The 18989-nt window shown below is 41.8% G+C and overlaps 1 protein-coding gene across 5 annotated transcripts in view; it reads right to left on the bottom strand.

The window, feature by feature from the left end:
* Positions 1 to 181: 181 nt before the first annotated feature.
* The window catches only part of Gigyf2 (GRB10 interacting GYF protein 2), a 129431-nt gene continuing 110623 nt past the window's right edge, over positions 182 to 18989 (bottom strand). For 4 of the 5 annotated variants that reach the window (XM_021644622.2, XM_021644623.2, XM_021644624.2 and 1 more), the window contains 8 exons: positions 16232 to 16468; positions 12847 to 12969; positions 8732 to 8962; positions 8387 to 8592; positions 7144 to 7298; positions 5391 to 5602; positions 3612 to 3759; positions 182 to 1071 (listed from right to left, as the gene is read on the bottom strand). In XM_021644622.2, coding sequence (XP_021500297.2) covers positions 1004 to 1071; positions 3612 to 3759; positions 5391 to 5602; positions 7144 to 7298; positions 8387 to 8592; positions 8732 to 8962; positions 12847 to 12969; positions 16232 to 16468 — 1380 coding nt within the window. In that variant the 3' untranslated portion in view covers positions 182 to 1003. Of the gene's footprint in view, positions 1072 to 3611; positions 3760 to 5390; positions 5603 to 7143; positions 7299 to 8386; positions 8593 to 8731; positions 8963 to 12846; positions 12970 to 16231; positions 16469 to 18989 lie in introns of those variants that run through there. The other variant, XM_060368792.1, reaches the window with a different exon arrangement.

Genomic DNA, 18989 nt, shown 5'->3' with positions numbered 1-18989 from the left:
ACGCTTACGGTGCTCTGAGGAAAAGATGAAATTCCCAGCGTTTATCAGAAGCAAAAGTTTATCCCTATCCAAGTTGAAATTACACAAATTCATACATATGGTAAAGATGCCTCTTAAACGAGACAAATTTTCATGTAAGGGCCCAAAACAAACTGGTCCTAGTCCTTTGAAGTAAAAATACTTATAGGGGGAATAAATCAGTTTTTATATGAAAGGAAAATGAAGGCCCTGCCCCAGGCCGTAGGGTCTCCTTTGTCCAGTAGTAAGGTTGGAGTATGTCAGGGGAGAGCTCAGCTTGCTTGGAAAGCCACTATCTAATGAAGAAGACATGAATCCTTTCTTCAGAAAGATATTCAGAAAGAACAAGTGAGGGGTGTGCAACATCAAACAAGCCAATCTACAATCCACCCTTAGGGCCTCCGATGCAATCCTGAAGTTAGCAACGGCCATGCAACCTCAGACAGCACAGTTCTGCCCATCTCTGGCAATAGTGAAGTTACTAAGAATAGTGAAGTCCAGGGGGCATTGTGTTGCTGGTCAGTGTCTATTAACCAGTAACTCTGTTCATGACTGCACCAGTTAAGGCCCTTTGCCTGTGTTGGGGTTGGGTAAAGGGTGGAGAGAAAAAAACAAAAGAGAACAAAAAAAGTGACAAGAGAAAGCAATCTGCTATTGGCAGATTCCAACACACTTTCAAGAGACAGTAGGTGAAATCAACACAGTGAATGTGTGCTGCCAATATCAGCCCTGCTGGGGAGCAATCCCAACTGCCACCCCCCAAGACAAAGGGTCTGGTCCACTTAGGTGCAGTCTGAGATGCTCACCAACAGTGATTTTAAATAATCTTGGACACAAGGGGCTAGGGGGGAAAAAAAAGCCTGAGATGATTGGTTCTGTGATTTGTTGCAGAGTGACAGAGCAAATGGTGAATGCATGTTTTGTCCAATGAAGAGAATCCACGGTCACTAGGCAGAAGGGGGAAGGCTGGCACAACGGCAGGTACTCAGTAGTCATCCAGAGTCTCAATCTCACCCATGTTGAGTCGCTCTGATGACGCATTGACTGAAAACCCTGAAAGAAAAAATAAGTTTATGAGTGGCTGCTTGCTCTAACAGCCAAGTGGCTCAACTTTAAGATTTACACTAAATTGGGCAACTGAAGGACAGAAGAAAGGAAAGCAAGTAGCGCTGTGCAGAAAAAGGCCAGACTGGAAAGGAGTCCGCTCAGGAGAAGCATCACTGACAGTTCCACAAACGCTGTGACGCTGGAACACCTAATGCTACTGACCACATGAAGGAACCTTTTCCAATAAAATCTAAAACCACAACTTGATAAGAACTTCAGTGACAGGCCTCTTGGGAGTGAGCGACTCTGACAAAGCCTTCCAGTTTCCTCTCTCCTGGATGAACTGACTGTTCAAGCTGCTGTTTGAAAGCCAAAAGCAAACAGGAGACGTTCCCCACTCCAGTGTGGTTGTTGGTATTGGGTGGGTTTTTCACACCTTCATTTTTGTACTTCAGTATTTTCAAATAAATACACATTTGCAACGTTCCAATAACAAATAAAACTGCCTTACATAATAAAGTAGCTTAATTAATACTCAAAAATAGGATTTTAAAAATAAACACGCCTATTTACTAACCAAGAAGGCCATGGACAAGATGCTGTCTGACACAGGCAAGGACACCAAACTCCATCCAAGGTCCCAACCAGCTACTGTGCACACACAACCCAACCACAGCCCTTTTTTCCTCTGGGCATACTGAAAGGCTTAGTGTTCATATCTTTTAGGTGATGGTTTTATTTGGTAAGTCTAAAAGACCAGTAGTCTATGAAGTGAGCTATTTACTCTATTCTGAAGCAAGTTTGTGTGATTTCACAGCTTAAGAACAAATATGAAATGAGGCTGAAACAGTGAGTTGATGAAACAGGAGGAGAAATGTAATTTTAAAATCAACTGATTTTAATCAAGACAGGAAAAGAGAAAGCGTGGAGAAATAAAGAGTAGTTGATGTTACAATGTACTGATCACAAGGTGAGGCTTTTTAGTAGACACGGTCTGGCTTAACTGATTTAAAAGCTCAGTCAGACATAAATTCAGCTCCAACTACACAAAAGCAGCAGCCTGTGGATGTCATGAAAGGCAGGCAGCACAAAGCAGAATTTACCCACTCTGCTGCTCACAGAGCACTCATTTGCATGGCTTCTTTAGGACTAGGACACTGTCTTTGTAGGAGTACAGGGGAGCCTGGCTGTATGTATTTTACCACCTCCAAATGGTTTACCTTGGCCACCTGGGAACCCTGACAATTAGTGTGACCAGACTCCTCTGGCCTGTGCCACCCTGAAGTAAAGTGAGGCTGGAGCACCCTCTACTGATGTGTTTCAGAATTAAAGTTCCTTTTCAATCTACTTACAGATCAAGTTGGACCCTATTTTTCCAGTATGTGCATGAAATTTTTTCTCAATCTGTAAATTTACAGGGAATATATACAGTGAAAAGTAATAGATGAAAATGAATAAAAAGAACATTTAAAAGATAATTAGCAATTATCAGAGGCATTCCCAGAAGAAGGCATAAGTAGGCAGTGCTTTTCATATGAAAAGCTTGCCAACGTGAGTCCCTTCAGCATTTCACTGAGAAGTTTTACTTGCCCTTCTGTGCTGGTTTTCCTCCCCTGAGGGATTAGGGAGCCATTAAGCTCTAAGAGGACCATCTAACTCCACCCCCATACTGAGGGATGTTTCAGTCCCTCTCTTCTGGGGTCTTTGGCACAAGACCACACTGCAAGGACAAACACGAACAACCAGGCCACATCTGTGGAGCAGCCCCTCACCTGGCTTGTAAGCTACCACAAGGGCTGCCTAGCTAGAATTAGTTAGAAATCTGTTCACCTATTTCTGTCAGAATTTTATACTTTTCAACCCATGTTTGATATTAACACTCTGGAGGGAAAGGAAAACAGACTTTATGACAGCCAAGTTTACATTAACTTCATATTCAAAAATAGGAAATTTTACTTTCATCACTATTTGTGGGTTTAAGCCAACTTAAGAAACGCAGCAACTTGCGTTCATTACCTATGAAATACTACTCCCTACCACGCCTGCCAGTCTGTTAAAGCCCTAATTTAGGTAGCTCCTCTTCTAGGAAGCAGCTGTGTTTGAGGACAACAGCCCTCAGTACTGGACAGGGAGGCACCTACCACGGAAGAGTGGAGGCCTGAAGGCCCAGCTCACTGGCCAGGAGAACCAGGCGTCCTGGCAGTGCACCCAATACCCACAGTAGGTAGATGAAGCAAGTAGTGCTTCTTTCCAGCACGAATCAGCCCCTGAACTTGTGAATTAGCAACTTGTCCATTAGCAGGATCTTTGTATGAAAGGCTAAGCAATATTTTAATGTTTGAAGGACCATAATACTGTTAGTTTGCTTTTCCCAGCACATGGGCACACACCCTGCACTTACATGCCCAGGAAATGCTGTCTACTTCTCTTAAAACCATCTTTATCTAAAATCATCTTTACATGAAAGACTATAGTGACTTATCTGGTTTACTGTCATCACCCAAAACTTCCTCCCACCCTGCCTGAGACTCCAGACCTACTCTCACCTAACAAACTGGGATCTGCTCGAACCATCTTCTGCTTTTTCTTCTTCTTGCCACTTTGCACAGCCTCAAAATTGGATTGTTGGTTGTTGCTTTGATTGGTCTGAAATACCGAATGGAGTGTACTGTGGTTCATCCCCCAAACAGAGTCCTGTGAAACAAGACACACAACAGCACAATTACAGTATACAGTCGATAGGCACTGCTCTAAGAGAACAGCTTGACTTGTCTTCAACTTACCAAGTGTGAACCTGCACACAAAATCCTGGTGTGATAGCTCACAGGGCAAAAGTGGCTGCCATAGGACTCTGATGGCCTGAGTTCATCCCCAGAGCCCAGAGAAGGAGAAAACCAATTCCCAAAAGTTTCTCTTACCTCCACACATCCATCATGGCGTATGCACGTGCGCGTGTATATACACACGCACACGCACAGAGACACAGAGCACAGAGATGGCTCAGCGGTTAAGAATGCATATTGTTTTTGTAGAGGACCTGAAGTCAGATTCCACATCAGGCAGTCTACAATTGCCTGTAACTCATATGCTTTTTTTTTTCTTATTGGTAACTCCACTCATGTGCACATAATCACTGATACACAAGTATACATAATTTTAACTTATTTTAGAAATAAATCTTAGTCCTCATTTACAACACTTCATTTAATGCCAGATGTCTCTAAAAGTCTCTCCTAAAACTTCAGGCTTTCATTCAGCTGTACCAGAATGGCTGTCCTGAGTTTTCTAGCAGATTCAGTGTCTGTGTCATCCATTAAGAAATGCAATACAGTCATGCAGAGTAGTGGCTCATGCCTTTAATCCCAGCAACTCGGGAGACAGAGGCAGGCAGATCTCTGTAAGTTCAAGGCCAGCCTGCTCTACAGAGCAAGTGCAGGACAGACAAACTACACAAAGAAACCCTGTTGTGAAAAAAAAAAACAAAAAACAGGAAGGAAGAAGGAAGAAAGGAAGGAAATACATAGCATGACCATTAACAGGCTTCAAAACTATGGCATTACATATACTCGACTCACAACAAGAACATTTTTGCTCTCTTGTACACAAGTCAGAGAATGAGCGGGCAGCATATTGTCAAAAGCCAAAGTCATACATGCTATTCGTATTGGCAATCACAGAAGGGATCTGTTGCCTAAATATTGCCAATAAACTTCTGCTAACTGGTTAGACTATAAAACAGTCCACCAATCCTTTGTTATTGCTGTCTTTTTTAAAAAAAACTTACTTCAAAAGGAGCCAGTTCAAAGACCCGGCGGTAACACCAAGGGAGGAGCGCAGAAGGCCTGCGGGAGAGCAGGCTAGGGCGCGTCCACGAGCACGTCTGACGTGGAGGCGTGCCCTGGCTGTCTTGAGTCCACAGGCAGCATTCCGCAGGTACAGGGCTTCCTGCACTACTTCACCATGTGCTCCTGTGATGCGCTGAGACATCTGTTCTAGCGGGCCCTGGGACTGCCGCCGCCATTCCCTCTTGCTTTAGCCCGGAGCCTGCTCTGCAGTTAGACTAAACTCCCTGTGCCACACTGTTCTCTACATCTCCAGGAGTGGCCACAACACAGGTACCTCTAGGAGAAGAGCATGGCTCAGGGATATCTGCTATCTGGAACATTTACACAAACATGTACTTTGAAAAGATGAAGACCACACAGGTTCTGAGAAATTTTGGACACTGGATACATAAAAGTAAAATATTTGTTTTAATTTCTCTGGCTACTCAACATTTACAGGTATTCCTACTCACAGGTACTGAACACACTGTTATTTTATACCTGCTGCTGCTGCTGCTGCTGCTGCTGTTGCTGCTGCTGCTGCTGCTGCTGCTGTTGTTGACGCTGTTGGCTGGCTTTCTGTTTGGCACGGCGCTCAAGGAACTGCTTGGCAAACTCCTTGGCCTCAGAAGTATCTCCTAAATAGGCCCTGATATAGTCATGGACTTCATAGGGAGATTCCACTTCTTTCAAGAAAGAAACAAACGTGGGAACTGTAATATAAGAAGGAAGAAGACATAAGACAGTAACAATGAAATAAAGACCATGCACAAAGAACCAGACTGAGGTTGTTAATCTATCATCACATAGGCATTAACAACAGAAATATGAGAGCTGTGCAGCTGCTGCGGTAGATACTCTCCTCTACCTAATACAGATGAAAGAGCCTTATCAGAGATGAAATGTTCCAAAAGAGCAGTGCCAAGCAAAGACACATCACACGCTGAACTCTATGAACTAAACGGATGCTGGTTGAAATTAGATATTACAGTGTCTGAGAGTTATCTGTCTAAGACTAAAGTATAATTTGGGAATTCATTCCTTCTTTCCTTTAATTCAATTTATTGAGTGTTAAGATGATATCAGCTAGCATGACACTTAATAAAGATACAGAGATATCTTCTGGAACCTGTAATTAATTGGGGTATTACATGTTTTAGAGAGCATTAAGTGGAAAATACAAATTGTGTGGCTTCAGGAAAAACAAAACAAACAAACAAACAAACAAACAAAACCAAAAAACCACAAACAACAGGTTGAGACAGACATGGGTTTAAAACTTGATTCCGAAGTCTGCTGGCTGTGTGACCTTGATGAGTTACTTAACCATTCTGAGCCTCTGTTTCCTAATTTATAAAATGGGGATAATATCACCTACCTTCAAATTTTACTAAAAAAAAATAAAAAATAAAAATTAAAAAAAAAACAAACGATTAACTGCGGTAACATTATGTTAGCCCAGCTAGTGCCTAGCACATGGTAGGTGCTTAATGGATGGCAGCCATGACTACTGTGAAAATCTGTTTTCTCTGAGGCCTTCAGACTCTTTGCTAATGTTGCAATGCAGCAAAGCAGCCTGTCAAAAGGTGCCTGTTGATATTTAACATTGCTGGCTTTAGGCCAGTTATTACCTTGATCTATCAGCTGAGGCAATCCCTTCTACAATATGACCAACAGTCACTGTTGCTCATCTACGGCCTGGAAGGGGACTCACTTTCATCTAAGGGGCTAGCTCTTTGTAAACAGCTCACATTTACAACCATGCTTTTCTTGAAATTATACTGAAACCTTTATCTCTGCAGTCTCAGGCCATACAAAGCAAGTCTATTTACTCCTATCACCTCTCAAAGCAAGAAGGGTACAATATCACATCGCTTTGGTACTCTATTGGCCAGGCTGACCTCAGCCCCCAACTATGACATTTAACTTTCTCTTAAGACATGATAATGTAGCTGGAAACGTTTCCTGTGAAACAGGTAATGGAAAACTATGACTTCTTTTGTCCTGGACATCATTAAGGCAACCTGAGCTGGCATTTACTTTTTGGTAACTGCTCATAATCTATTTGAGCATAGTTTTATAGGACTTTTTTTTCATAAGTAATGCTATGAGTCAAGTTTTAATAGAAAGACTTGCAAGACTTGGTCCCATAGATTTCATCTTCTACATTTTGGCTCAGTGTTCCAACCTGCCAACCTCTTGGTAGGTCCTGCTCTGTCAAACCACATGCTGGGATTCCCTCCCCAATTCTTACCATCCAAGTTATCTGCCGTATTAAGGGCATGAAGCATCTGTTCACACCACTGGGTAAATCCATCTTGGGCTTTATTTACTCCCTGAAAGAGCTTCAGCAACTTTTCTTCTTCTTCTACTTTCTTATTCTGCCGGTTAGACACACCTACAGATTTACTAAAGCAAAACAATAGGGTGATATTATATTCCCAGAAGCTGTTACTATGTGATTGTACTACAATACCATATAATATTGTCTAGGAAACACTGGATAGCTGTCCAGTAAGCCAATTCTAAGTTCTATACATGGAAAAAAAAAATTGAGGTATTTTGATTGGACACCTCCTTAAAAACTAGCCTCAGCTAATATCCTAGTTTACAGGGCTTCTATTTTAAGAAAATAATGAAGTTCTTCCTACATATTCTTAGGTAAGCTGTTTAATTTACTTAGCCTCAGTTTCCTCATATGCAAAATGGTGCCAATACTTCTTTGTGTTACAATTAGGAATGAAGACAATCGAGCAAAGGCCGGAGCATAACAGTGCCTGGCAAACAAGTTCAATAAACTTATATGTTTATTTTCGTCAAGTCTTCAATCAAAATGAATCTGACAACACCACCATTTATTAAGTACTTACTATATGTCAGGCACTTCACTATTTCATGTGTATTTGTTTACTCCTTATAACTATATCCATAAAGTTATTATCTTCATTTTACCGATGAGGGAACTGAGGCCCAAAAGAGGTTCTCTCTTGCCCAAGGTCACACAGCGAGTAAGTGGTAGTGCTGGGATTTGATTTCATGGATAAAACAACAAACCCATGCTCATTCAACAACACTGACTACTGAGGAAAGAAAGATGAAGATGAAATAAAACTAATTTGTCATATAAATTTAAGGCCATTACAGAAATATTTGTAATGCTCATTCTAGTATAAATATAGCTTAAAATATACATTAGAAAAGAAAACCTAAGCTACCTACAGAAAACAGTGGAGAAATGTTAACACAAATACTCTATTCTTATTACCAGGCAGCCACCATGTAGTAGGCAAGGGATTAAGTGCTCAGTAGTAGTAGGACAAGCCCAAGTAGCAATCAAATGTGTCTAACTGGGTAGAAAGCAATCGCTAAAATTCTGAGTTACGTGCTTAGCCACAGATGAAATACATGTAAGTAATGAAAATTGTCTCTAACATCCCTTCCATAGCCCTCACCTCCCACCCATCAAGGTACACAAATGCAAACATTATGAGCCCTACCTGAGACTGGCGTTGTTTTTATTTTTATTTGTTGAATTTCTAGGTCCCACCTCTTTCACTGCATCATCCCAAAACCCCATGTTGGAGTTTTTAGTGTCTGCATTACTCCAGATACTACTGACTAGATCAGAGGCCCACTGGTTAGGAGGACCCGTGTTTATAGAGCCCCATACAGAATTCCCAATGCTGGTGTGCAGGTTGGAATGCTGTTAAAAAGATAAAAAAAAGATAAAAAAAAAAAAAAAAAAAGACTCTGGTTAACAATATTAAAAAGACAGTTTGAAAAAATTTGAAAAGATAACCAAAAAGCAGTCCACAAGCATGTACTCAGGAAAAGGAACCCACTGTGCTGTTCCGGGCTCTGTTTGTTTGCTGGTGCTGCTGCTGCTGCTGCTGCTGCTGCTGCTGCTGCTGTTGCTTCTGCATCTGCCTGGCCTCTTCCTGCTGGATCTCCAGAAGAGACTTGGTGGTACCTGCAGGTTTGCTGACATTCCCCCAACCTGAGAGTTTCTGTTGTTGCTGCTGCTGTTGCTGCTGCTGGAGAGCTTTCATCAATTCCCTCTGCTGACGCCTTTGCTATTGGAGAAGGACACCACTTCAGGGTTTGTTTTACACTAGTTACAAGCATCAGGACGCTACAGAATACTAATGCACAACAGCTAAACAAAACCCAAATTTCTTTTGACTAAATTAAGATGGCAATGGAAAGTGGTAAAAGAAAAACCAAAAGACTAAATATAGAATCACTTCTTACAAATAAAGAAGTTTTTTTGCTTATGCACAGCAATGAAATAAATGCTTACTTCCCAAAGCTCCACCAAAGTGAAGGTAAATATATACTTTTTGTGCATTTGTTTGTGTGTGGCTTTGAGATGAGGTTTCACTGAACAGAGCCCAACTAAGTCTGAAGCCCTCCCAGTTACAGCTTCTGAAGCACTGAGACTGCAGGTATGCACCACATGCTCAGCTACACGGAATTCTTTAAAAGCATAAACCAGCAAAGGACAACACAGGTAAGAACGATTCTTAAAGATAGAAAGTAGGGCTAGGGAAGACAGCTAAGTCAGTGAAGTGCTTGGGGACCTGAGCTCAGCCCCTGAAGCCCATGTGAGAGAGCCAAGGAAGTTATAGACCTGTAAGTCAGCACTGCAGAGGTAGAGACAGGCAGATCCCTGGGTCTCACTGGCCAACCAGCCCGGCCTACTCAGTAAAGTGGTAGGGCAGGGAGATACCATCTCCAAGAAGAAAATAAAACCCAAAAAAGCAAACAAAGCAGCGGACATTGTGCTTTGATCTTTTGATCCATATGTACCCATACAAAAACAATTATCTAGATAGAAAGGTATAAATTATTATTAATAGCCAGTGTAGTACACCCAATAAACTGAAGCATAAATGACGGAAGCTGATAAGTCTGCATGCTTAAACAGAACGCTCAGGGACTTGAGGTGTTTGCATAGCATCTCAGGAAGGCTGGCTACAATAAGACACAGTGAGACCCCGAACTGCCTCTTTTGCCCTGTTTAGTTGAGCAACTGCCTCTCTCTTTGCTCCTCCTCTCCAGCAGAAAACAAATGTTCCATTTGGAAAAGGCAACATGGATTAACAGACTATTCTACAGTAAAGTGACTAGTACAAGTAAGCACCAGCAGGTGAGAGGCAAGTCCTCAAGAAACAGCCCAGAGAAAAGCCACTAGCGCCAGCACAGAACATACAAAAGAACCTTTGATACCCAGCGTGTATGTGTGTGCCTCATGCTCATACAGTGCCAGCAGAGACCTGAAAGGCACTGGATTCCCTGGAACTGAAGTTACAGATGGTCATGCGCCTCCATGTGGGCACCAGGAATCAAACCTGGGTCCTCAGCAAGAGCAGCAAGCACTCTTACTATTAAGCCATCTCTAGCTCTGAATTGGCTTTCTAAAAAGCAAATAATATCCCCAGAGCAGCGGTTCTCAACTTATGGGTCTCGACCCCTTTGGGAGGTGAGTGCCAAACACCCCTTTCACAGGGGTCACATATCAGATATTTATGACTCATAAAGGGAGTAAAATTAGTTCTAAAGTTGCAATGAAATAACTAAAATAAGACTAAAAGGTCGGGCAGCAAGGTGGTGGTGGTGCAACACCTTTATTTTCAGCACTTGGGAGGCAGAGGCAGGCAGATCTCTGTGAGCTTGAGGGCAGCCTAGTCTACAGAGTAAGTTCCACAACAGCCAAAGCTATACATAGGGAAACCCTGTCTTGAAAAACAAAAACCAAAAGGCTATATACTACAAAACCCAAAGAACTCAGAAATTTAAAGCTCAACAGTAAACCTGTTAAGATAAAACTCAGAAATGTGCTCACCAATAATGATATAAAGACAGATGGAAAAGAAGACAAGTAAAAATCTACTAGGGCAATCATGCAACTGACAGAAACAGCAGAAAAGCAAACAGATCAAGAGCTGCACAGTGTTGAGCATGTCCACACTGAACAGGTTTGAGAGGCCCAGGCAGGGTGCTCAGTGGAAGACAAAACAAGTAACATGGACTTGGGTTTCTCCAGGTGACAAGCATGGAAAGCATTTCATGCTGCTCTGTAAGATATAGGGAGGTAACAGGTTCCAAGAGTATGAATCAAACAAACATAGAATAAGATATTACCTTTTGGCAAGCAGTGATGGGGTAAAAGACTGTGGCTAGGATGGAGCTCAGCAGCACAATACCTACTTAGCATGCATGGAGGCTCGAGGGACTCTGATTCTTGTTCACATTTACTTTTCACTGGACAAACACTAAAATCATTACAACAATTTCTAGTCTTGAAAACTGAAATACTCTGCTCTGACCTATTTGCTGAAAACCTTTTGGAGAAGGGTAATTCCAGAAGTAAAGTTTAAACCTTTCTTTTGTTTTTTTTTTGCTTTTTTTTTTTTTACGTTGAAGTGAGAAGGCAATTTTAAGGTAGAGAAACACTTTCACCTACTGGGTGATGATTTCCACTATTTATTGTGTGTGTGTATTTTACATTATATATGTATATATATAAAATTATAAATAGAGTATTCACTATACACCTGCAGCTGTACAGCTGAGTAAATGGCACAATCCAGATCCAAATATGACAGCCTGCATTCTCCAACAAACTGACTGCTCTGCCTCAAGTGCTATCTGCTAAAGCATGTTCTTCAGGATGGCTACACCTCTTAGTTGTCTAAAGGCCTTTGGAGGCGCAGTACTCAAGCACAGACAATCTATCATCCCATCCCCAGTGCCACCCACAACTTCTATGCGCTCTCCTTCCTGCTAGCAATTCTTTCTCTGACAGCTCTCATCCTCTAAATTAACACCAGAGAGTTTAATTTCTGTGTCCTGTCTCTCCTCAGCTAAAGGGCAGGTTCACAACAGCAGAGCACTTCATCAGTTGTATATGTGGCTGCACCCCCAGACTATGAATGAGTAAATACGTGTTGACTCCAAATCAATGAACACAGGCCTGGTGAATTAATCATCTTCCTCTCTATCAAAAACTTATTCTTGTCCTCCTCTCCAACTTCTCCCATTCTTTTGCAGCCTTCCTATCCCATAATGAACTTCAGAATACTGAGTTATAAGCAGAGGCTTTATTTTTGTCATATTACACATTTTCCTGTGCTAGCCAGATAACTCAATATTCTTTAAAGAAAACTGTACCTTGCATTCAAAACAAATTCACAAATGGATGTGTCATGGTTAGTGTTCATTATCAACTTGACATGCTCTACAACTATCGGGACAATAAATCTCTGAGCTGTGGGAAATTATCTTGATTACAGTGGCTCAGATAAGATGATGAGTCCACTGCAGACAGCACCATTCCCTGACTGGGATCCTGGCTGACAAGCGACTACAGGAACTGAGACTTAGCATGCACTTGTCTCTGCTCATCACTGTGGATGCGAGGTGACCAGCTACTTCAAGTTCCTGCTGCTTTGATTTCTCTTTCTCCCTTGTGAGTAAGACAAGATGCAGCAAAACTTACCCACAGTTCTCAAAAACCCATGTATTTTTTTAAATAAATTTTTATTATGCTTTGAGAATGTCATACATGCATATAATATCCTCTCCACTCCAACTCCTCTCCCAACCTCATAGCCTCTTAAAAAACAAAACAAACAAACAAACAAACAAAACCCTGAGTTCATTAGTGCTATCTGTATGTTCATAGGTGTAAGGCTATCTACTTTTTAAAAATGAATTAAGTAAAAGCTGAAAAACTAGAGTAGAAACTTCTAGGAAATAAGCACATACCCCAATCTTAATGTTATTCCTATTAAATTCTTATATGCCAAAGGCCCAAACCACAGACAGCAGGGTTTAGTAACACTGGGTCAAATTCAGGCACACAGTAATTCTGATAGTAGCCATCAAAGGCCATTAGCCCACAGTGTACACTAAGCTGCCTGGAATACTGAACCAGGCTGCTTTCATTGTTTACCTCGTCTCGAAGCTGCCGTTCTCGTTCTTCTTCTAGCTTCTGGATTTCAGCCAATGACAGTGTGGCCTGGGACTGACATGTTGTTGTATTAGACTGTTGTCCCCACGTTGAGGAAGAGGGAAGCTAAAAACGGCAAACACATGACAAGGTGAGAAAATACCAGGAAAAAAGGAAGAACAACACTACTTACGGTCAGAACCTCTATGCTTCCACAGCTTTACAGTATTCGTTTCAAATTGCTTTTCCACACTATTCTGAGCTGGCTTGCTTCTTTTGATCATTTCTCCTAACCTATGTTTATTTTAAAATAACTGAAAATACACACACGCATTAATGCTTGTCAAGTCTGTTACGAGCATCTAGCAATAAAGTCAAAATCAAAAGGAGTAACAGTGATTAAATTAGTTTAAGATTTTTAATCCATAAAGGCCACAAAGAACATGCTGTAAAGATCTAATGAGTGCATTAAGGTCCAGGATTTCTGATCAGAAAGCCATGCTAGTCAGCAAAGGAATGGGCCAGGGAGTTTTCATCCCATTTCTCATGAAGGAGAGTTGCTGGCTAACAACCGTGTTACTGTGTAACTCTAGTCATAGTCATTAAACTGATTTTAAACATCAACAATCCTACTTTATTATCCTTTAAGTTAATAAGTGAAACAGAATATAAACATGTGGTCTTGAAAACCTGAATTTTCTTTCTTTCAAGATTTTATTTATTTATTTTATGTGCTCTATCTGCATATATGCCTGCATGCCAGAAGAGAGCATCAGATTCTAGTATAGATGTTGGGAGGCACCATGTGGCTGCTGAAAATTGAACTCAGGACCTCTGGAGGTCTCTTCTGGAGGTTTGGAGGTGCTCTTCTCTGCCGAGCCATCTTTCTAGCCCCAAAAACCTGGATTTCCAAAGCCTGGTTTTCAAAAGAGAATTCTTTGCTCTTCTTTGCCCAATAAAATGGTTAACATGAATTGAATTTAGAAGCATCTTATGACATAAACAAAAAAATAACAACAAAGACCACAATGCTAACCTGACTTTTAAATTTTATATGTTTGAGCATGGATCAAAACAAACACTCAGCAGCACCCCAGGAAAAATGGGTCTCTATATAGCAGAAGATAGCTGAGGGCAGATGTGAGGATGAATGCTAGCAATATGAATGTCCTCACAGTTCAACAAGCTCAACCCTAAGCCACTATGTCCCAGTATGAGGTCAGGGAAGGGTCTAGAGAAGCTAACAGACAAGAGGATGGGGGGGGGGGGCGGCATCTTTACCTTCATTTAGAATGCTTATTTGTAAATTATTTCAAATCTTTACAGGTAAAACCAAACAAACAAAAGAACAGGCACACAAGGAAAGAACTATGCAGAGCTTTGCCCCATCTTGCCTCAGTTACCATGGCCTTTAATATGGCCCCTTAAAAGGGTCTTCTGAGGCCAGCAAGATGGTTCCCACCAAGCCTCAGGATTGAGCTCAGTCCCCAAGAAATACATGGGAATGAGGGCCGGCTCCTGTGAATGACTTTCTAAACGCCACAGGCACATGTGCATAGCATAGACAATAAATGAACGCTTTTTAAAATTAAATTGTAATTTCAAACCATTTTAAAGGTCTTTGGACAAACTTTATTTACATGGCTCAGCCACCAGCTCTTGGCTGGCTCAACAAGAGGCTCAGCTTCACATTTTTTCTTTTTCATTAAAATACAGGTTTATCAACATCTAAGCTTTGTAAGAAGACTCTGAAGACAAAGTGATGTGGAAAACTGTTGGTATGGTACCTAAGAAATTACTCACTCAGTAAGCGAGTACTGCCAACTCCTCTTCCCAACTTTCTAAGTACACGAGGCTTCAATTAAGATTTCTGTCTCTCGTCTGACTATTAGGTCTGCTAACCTACGGTTTCCTTCAAACTCATCTTCCATTTAGCCCTCCTGTTATTATTCTTGATGTTCTGTGCACTTTCAGTTCTAATCCTTTGCTAGAGGGTATACAGCCCATGAAAATTACTTTCAAAGATGTATTTTAAAATTATGCATGTGAATGTGTCTATGTGTAGGTTGTATGCATGTGTACAGGCACCAGCAAAGGCCAGATGAAGGCATCAGATCCTGTGGGGCTGGAGTTATAGATGTCTGGGAGCCTCATAATGTGGTCGATGGGAATAGAACTTGGGTCCTCTGGAAAAGTAGCTAGCACTCTTGACCACTGAGCCATCTCGCCAGCTCTAGTAATTTGCTTTAAAGAATTCCATTAGAGAGTCTCAAGTGTTTCTAACCCTAAAGCCTTGCTTATTGTGGTGCCTCTCATAAACCTCATCCCCGAAACAAACCATTCAACTTGAAAGTTCTTTCTCTCTCTAAAAATAATGTTTGAAAGCTGCTTTATCTCAGGAAGTGGCCTGGATGGGTGGTGACTCTCATAGTTTATCAGAGTCCCTTGAAAAGTTTATTTAAACAGAGGCTTGCTAGTGTCCATTCACAATTTGCATTTCCAGGCAGCATAACTCTGAGAACTGCCGTATGAATGCCACGTCCTCTTCTCTGCTTACTGCCCTGGACTCCAAGTCTCTCTTCAGGTCTTTATCCTGTGATTTTCCTCGAAGGCAGGGGAGACCGAACCTAATTTCAAGCTCATATAAAGTCTGCAGACCAGATCTGCTAAGCTATTCTCAACCTTTCCATCTGCTCAACTCCAAGAGCAGTCCTCATCCCATGCTCTGCCATATCCCAGCTTCTCCCCATGCCCTTCAGATCTGGGCAGTCAACAACCTATCACAGCAGTTCTTTCCTACTGGCCACTTCTACTTATCCTCACCACCACCCCCATCCTTTCTAGCAGACTTTCAATATTCATTTTCAACTTTACACAGTATTTTGAATCTTCCACTACGTAATACTTTAAAAAGGGTGGGGGTGGGGATTGTGTAGGCCTGGCTGGCCTAGAACTTGCTATGTACACCACACTGACTTGTAATTCAAGAGATCTGCCTGCCTCTGTCACCCGAGTCCTGAGATTAAAGGTTTGTGCCGGCATCCTTGGTCTGTCTTTACTCATTAACTGTGTTTGAGCCCTGTGTTGTGGTTCCTACTCAAAAAGCAGAATGTGTCATGTCGGCTACCCTCTCAGGTTGCTGAGCACTCTTTTCTCTTTGATTTTCTGTCAGCAGTGATGAAATGGTAAAGAGGGGGAACCCCACTCAGAAGAACCAAGCAGACTGAATTGTTTGTGCCTGTACCGCGACTTGTCTCATCCTCATCATATGTGTATGCCTTTCATTTAAACACTTAACAACATACATGCATCACATTCTGTTTTGCTGATGAACCAAATAGCCAACATAATTATTTAACCAAGTGTCCTCTTGTGTCTAGGATTATACCTTCATCTGTGCAAGCTGCTGCTGCTGTTGCTGCTGCTGCAGCCTCCGGAGGGCCTCTTGCTGCTGCTGCCTCTGGCGCAACAGCTCCTTCTGCCGCTGCAGCTCCAGCTCCTTCCGTTTCCGTTCCTCTTCCTCGTGCCGAAGTCTGGCTGCCTCCTCTTCCATGCGCAGCCGGTTCTCTTCCAGTCGACGCTGGGCTTCTTCTTCTTCCCGGGCCCATTTGGCAGCTTCCTCTTCCTTTGCAGAAGAAAAATTAAAGAGGAAAAAAAAAGTTCTATTAATTACAGACGGGATAAACCATATTTCTCTTAAAGGTTTCAATCATGATGGTGTACAGAAATGATAAAGCAAAAACCATGTTTAGGATGCAACAGGAAGAACAGGTTTTACAGTGGTCACAAAGGTCTGGTGTGCTCTAGGATACAACTTTAACAGACTATATAACTGTTATGAGAAGGTCTTTGGTGAAAGCTCTAATCTTAAAAGTAGCTCACCACATATTGCAACAAAGTCCCCTGGAAATGTCATTTCAATGGCTGAGAAAGCTTCCCAGGGTGCTTTGCAAGAAGTCACTAAGACCTGGCCAGAATCTCAACTGGGACTGGAACCAGTGACTCCTCAAAAAAAAAAAAAAAAAAAAAAAAAATCATCAAATTCCACTGTTGACTCAGTTTTTATGACCCGCAGGCCATACAGTGTTTCCAAAACATCTTTCCTTACTTCTTAACCTTCTACTACTTTCCCCCTCACCTGCATTCATCTTTTCTTTCTTTCCACTGTTTGTTTGTTTTTGAGGGAGGGTTTCTCTGTGTAACTGGCTGTCCTGGGTACTCAGTCTGTAGGGAATGCTCGCCTCACAGAGATCCTCTTGCCTCTGCTGGGATTAAAGGTGTGTGTCACCATGCCCCGTGCTCTATGTTCTTTCTGCTTGCTTTCCTTAAAACAAGCTTACCATATCCTCTGGTTCACTTGTCTCAGTGTTCAGAGTGCCCTCACCTTTGCAGAGTTGGTTTGCCTGCAACGCTCTATCTTGTCCAGATAACTCATTCTAAGCTGAGATCAAGTGTGAGTCTCTGGCAGTAGATTTTCTCTCTGCCTTTTCTTTCAAAGATTCCTCATCCAGAAAACTATGCCTGAGTTGTTCCTAAGTCTGCTAACTAGCAACCATTCCTTTCAGCCATCCTTCTTGTAAATAATACTGCCTGCCACCTCAGAGACTTAAAACGCTACATTTTGCTTCAAAGCTTCCAAATGTTAACTAGGAACAGTCCTGATTTAGGGCAAGGTAACATCTGCTTGGTGAATTCTATGGAAGGCATTCTTTCTGAATAAAAAGAACATTCAAAAGAAAAGTTACTCCTTTACTGGACAAAGGTTGCACAAGAGTATCCCCAGCACAAGTCCCAACCCGAGGTAAAGAAAATAGAAGCAGAAATCAGACCACAAAGACCTGGTATAAAAGAGCATAAACCTGAGCCCTGACAGCATTACTAAGCTAGAGCTAACTGTCCAGCAGACTTATAGCCAGATCTCCTTGGTACCTGAGGGAAAAGCACTTCATCTGCTGTTTGAGCCACTTTAAGGTGGATATTTCAGTGTTTATACTTTAAAGCATAATTCTGGCATTTACTTTATCACTTACAGATTCTGTGAGCTTGCTGAAGATGGAAACCACTTCCTAAAGTCTTCTATTAACACCTGCTGTCATCCCAGCCTTGGGAGACTGAGTCAGATAGACTTCAAGTTCCAGACCAGACTAGGCTGCACAGTGACAAGACACCCTGCCTCAAAAACCTCACCCCCAACACCCTGAAAGAAAAAGGGGAACAAAGAAAGGGATGGAGGATGTGGTTGCTCACTAGCATACATACTTAGCAAGACTGAGCTAGTTTCAATACTCAAAGATATATTATGCAACAATTACCAGTATGGCAAGATACGCAAATGGTGTAATGAATGGCATTCATATATATGGTGGTGACAACCAACAGCTGTCTAAATGGACATAATTCTCACTCAACAGAGGGAAAATCATGCCTGGTATTAGAAACCCAGCCCAATTCTTGGGCCTAGTGAGGTCATGGATCTTAAGAACCTACTAGCACTACTGTGCTAGACCAGCATAGTTCCTTACTACAGATTTTTAATCTTATCCTTATACCCCTAAGTGTAGCTACCATTCCTCACCAAAGAAGTCCCTCTTTACAGCAAATGGAGACGGTCACAAAACAAACAAACAAACAAACAAAAACAAAACAAAACACTTGAACACAATGCAGTGACCAACAGACCGTGGGAAACCCAGGTCCCGTGGAAACATCTGCATAACAGCTCTTTCGTCTATGGCTCAGGGAACATCAAAGAAGATGGGGCAACAAGACTGTAAGGGCCAGAACACCAGAAAGTCTGCTGAGGAACAGTCTGTCCTAGAAATGGCTACATAAACAAGGCAGGTTAACATGGACAGGGGAAAATTTCAGTTCAAAACATAGTAGTAAAACATAGTAGTAAAAGAACAGAACTAAAGAGAGAAATAAACAAAATCTTAGCATGTCTTTCTTAGCAAGTGACAAAACTAGACATAAATAAGGAAAATAAAATATGTGAATGTACTAATCACCTTGATCTATCACTCAACTGCTGAGGAGCAAACAGTCTGCAAATATACATGGGATGTTCATAAGATACACAGTATGCCAAACCAAAATATGGGTCAATAAATTGGACCCTGAAGGCTACATTCTCTGAACATATGGAA

This window comes from Meriones unguiculatus, chromosome 15 (genome assembly GCF_030254825.1).
Source record: "Meriones unguiculatus strain TT.TT164.6M chromosome 15, Bangor_MerUng_6.1, whole genome shotgun sequence".
Lineage (NCBI taxonomy): Eukaryota > Metazoa > Chordata > Mammalia > Rodentia > Muridae > Meriones > Meriones unguiculatus.
This window is presented reverse-complemented; position numbering and strand designations above follow the sequence as displayed.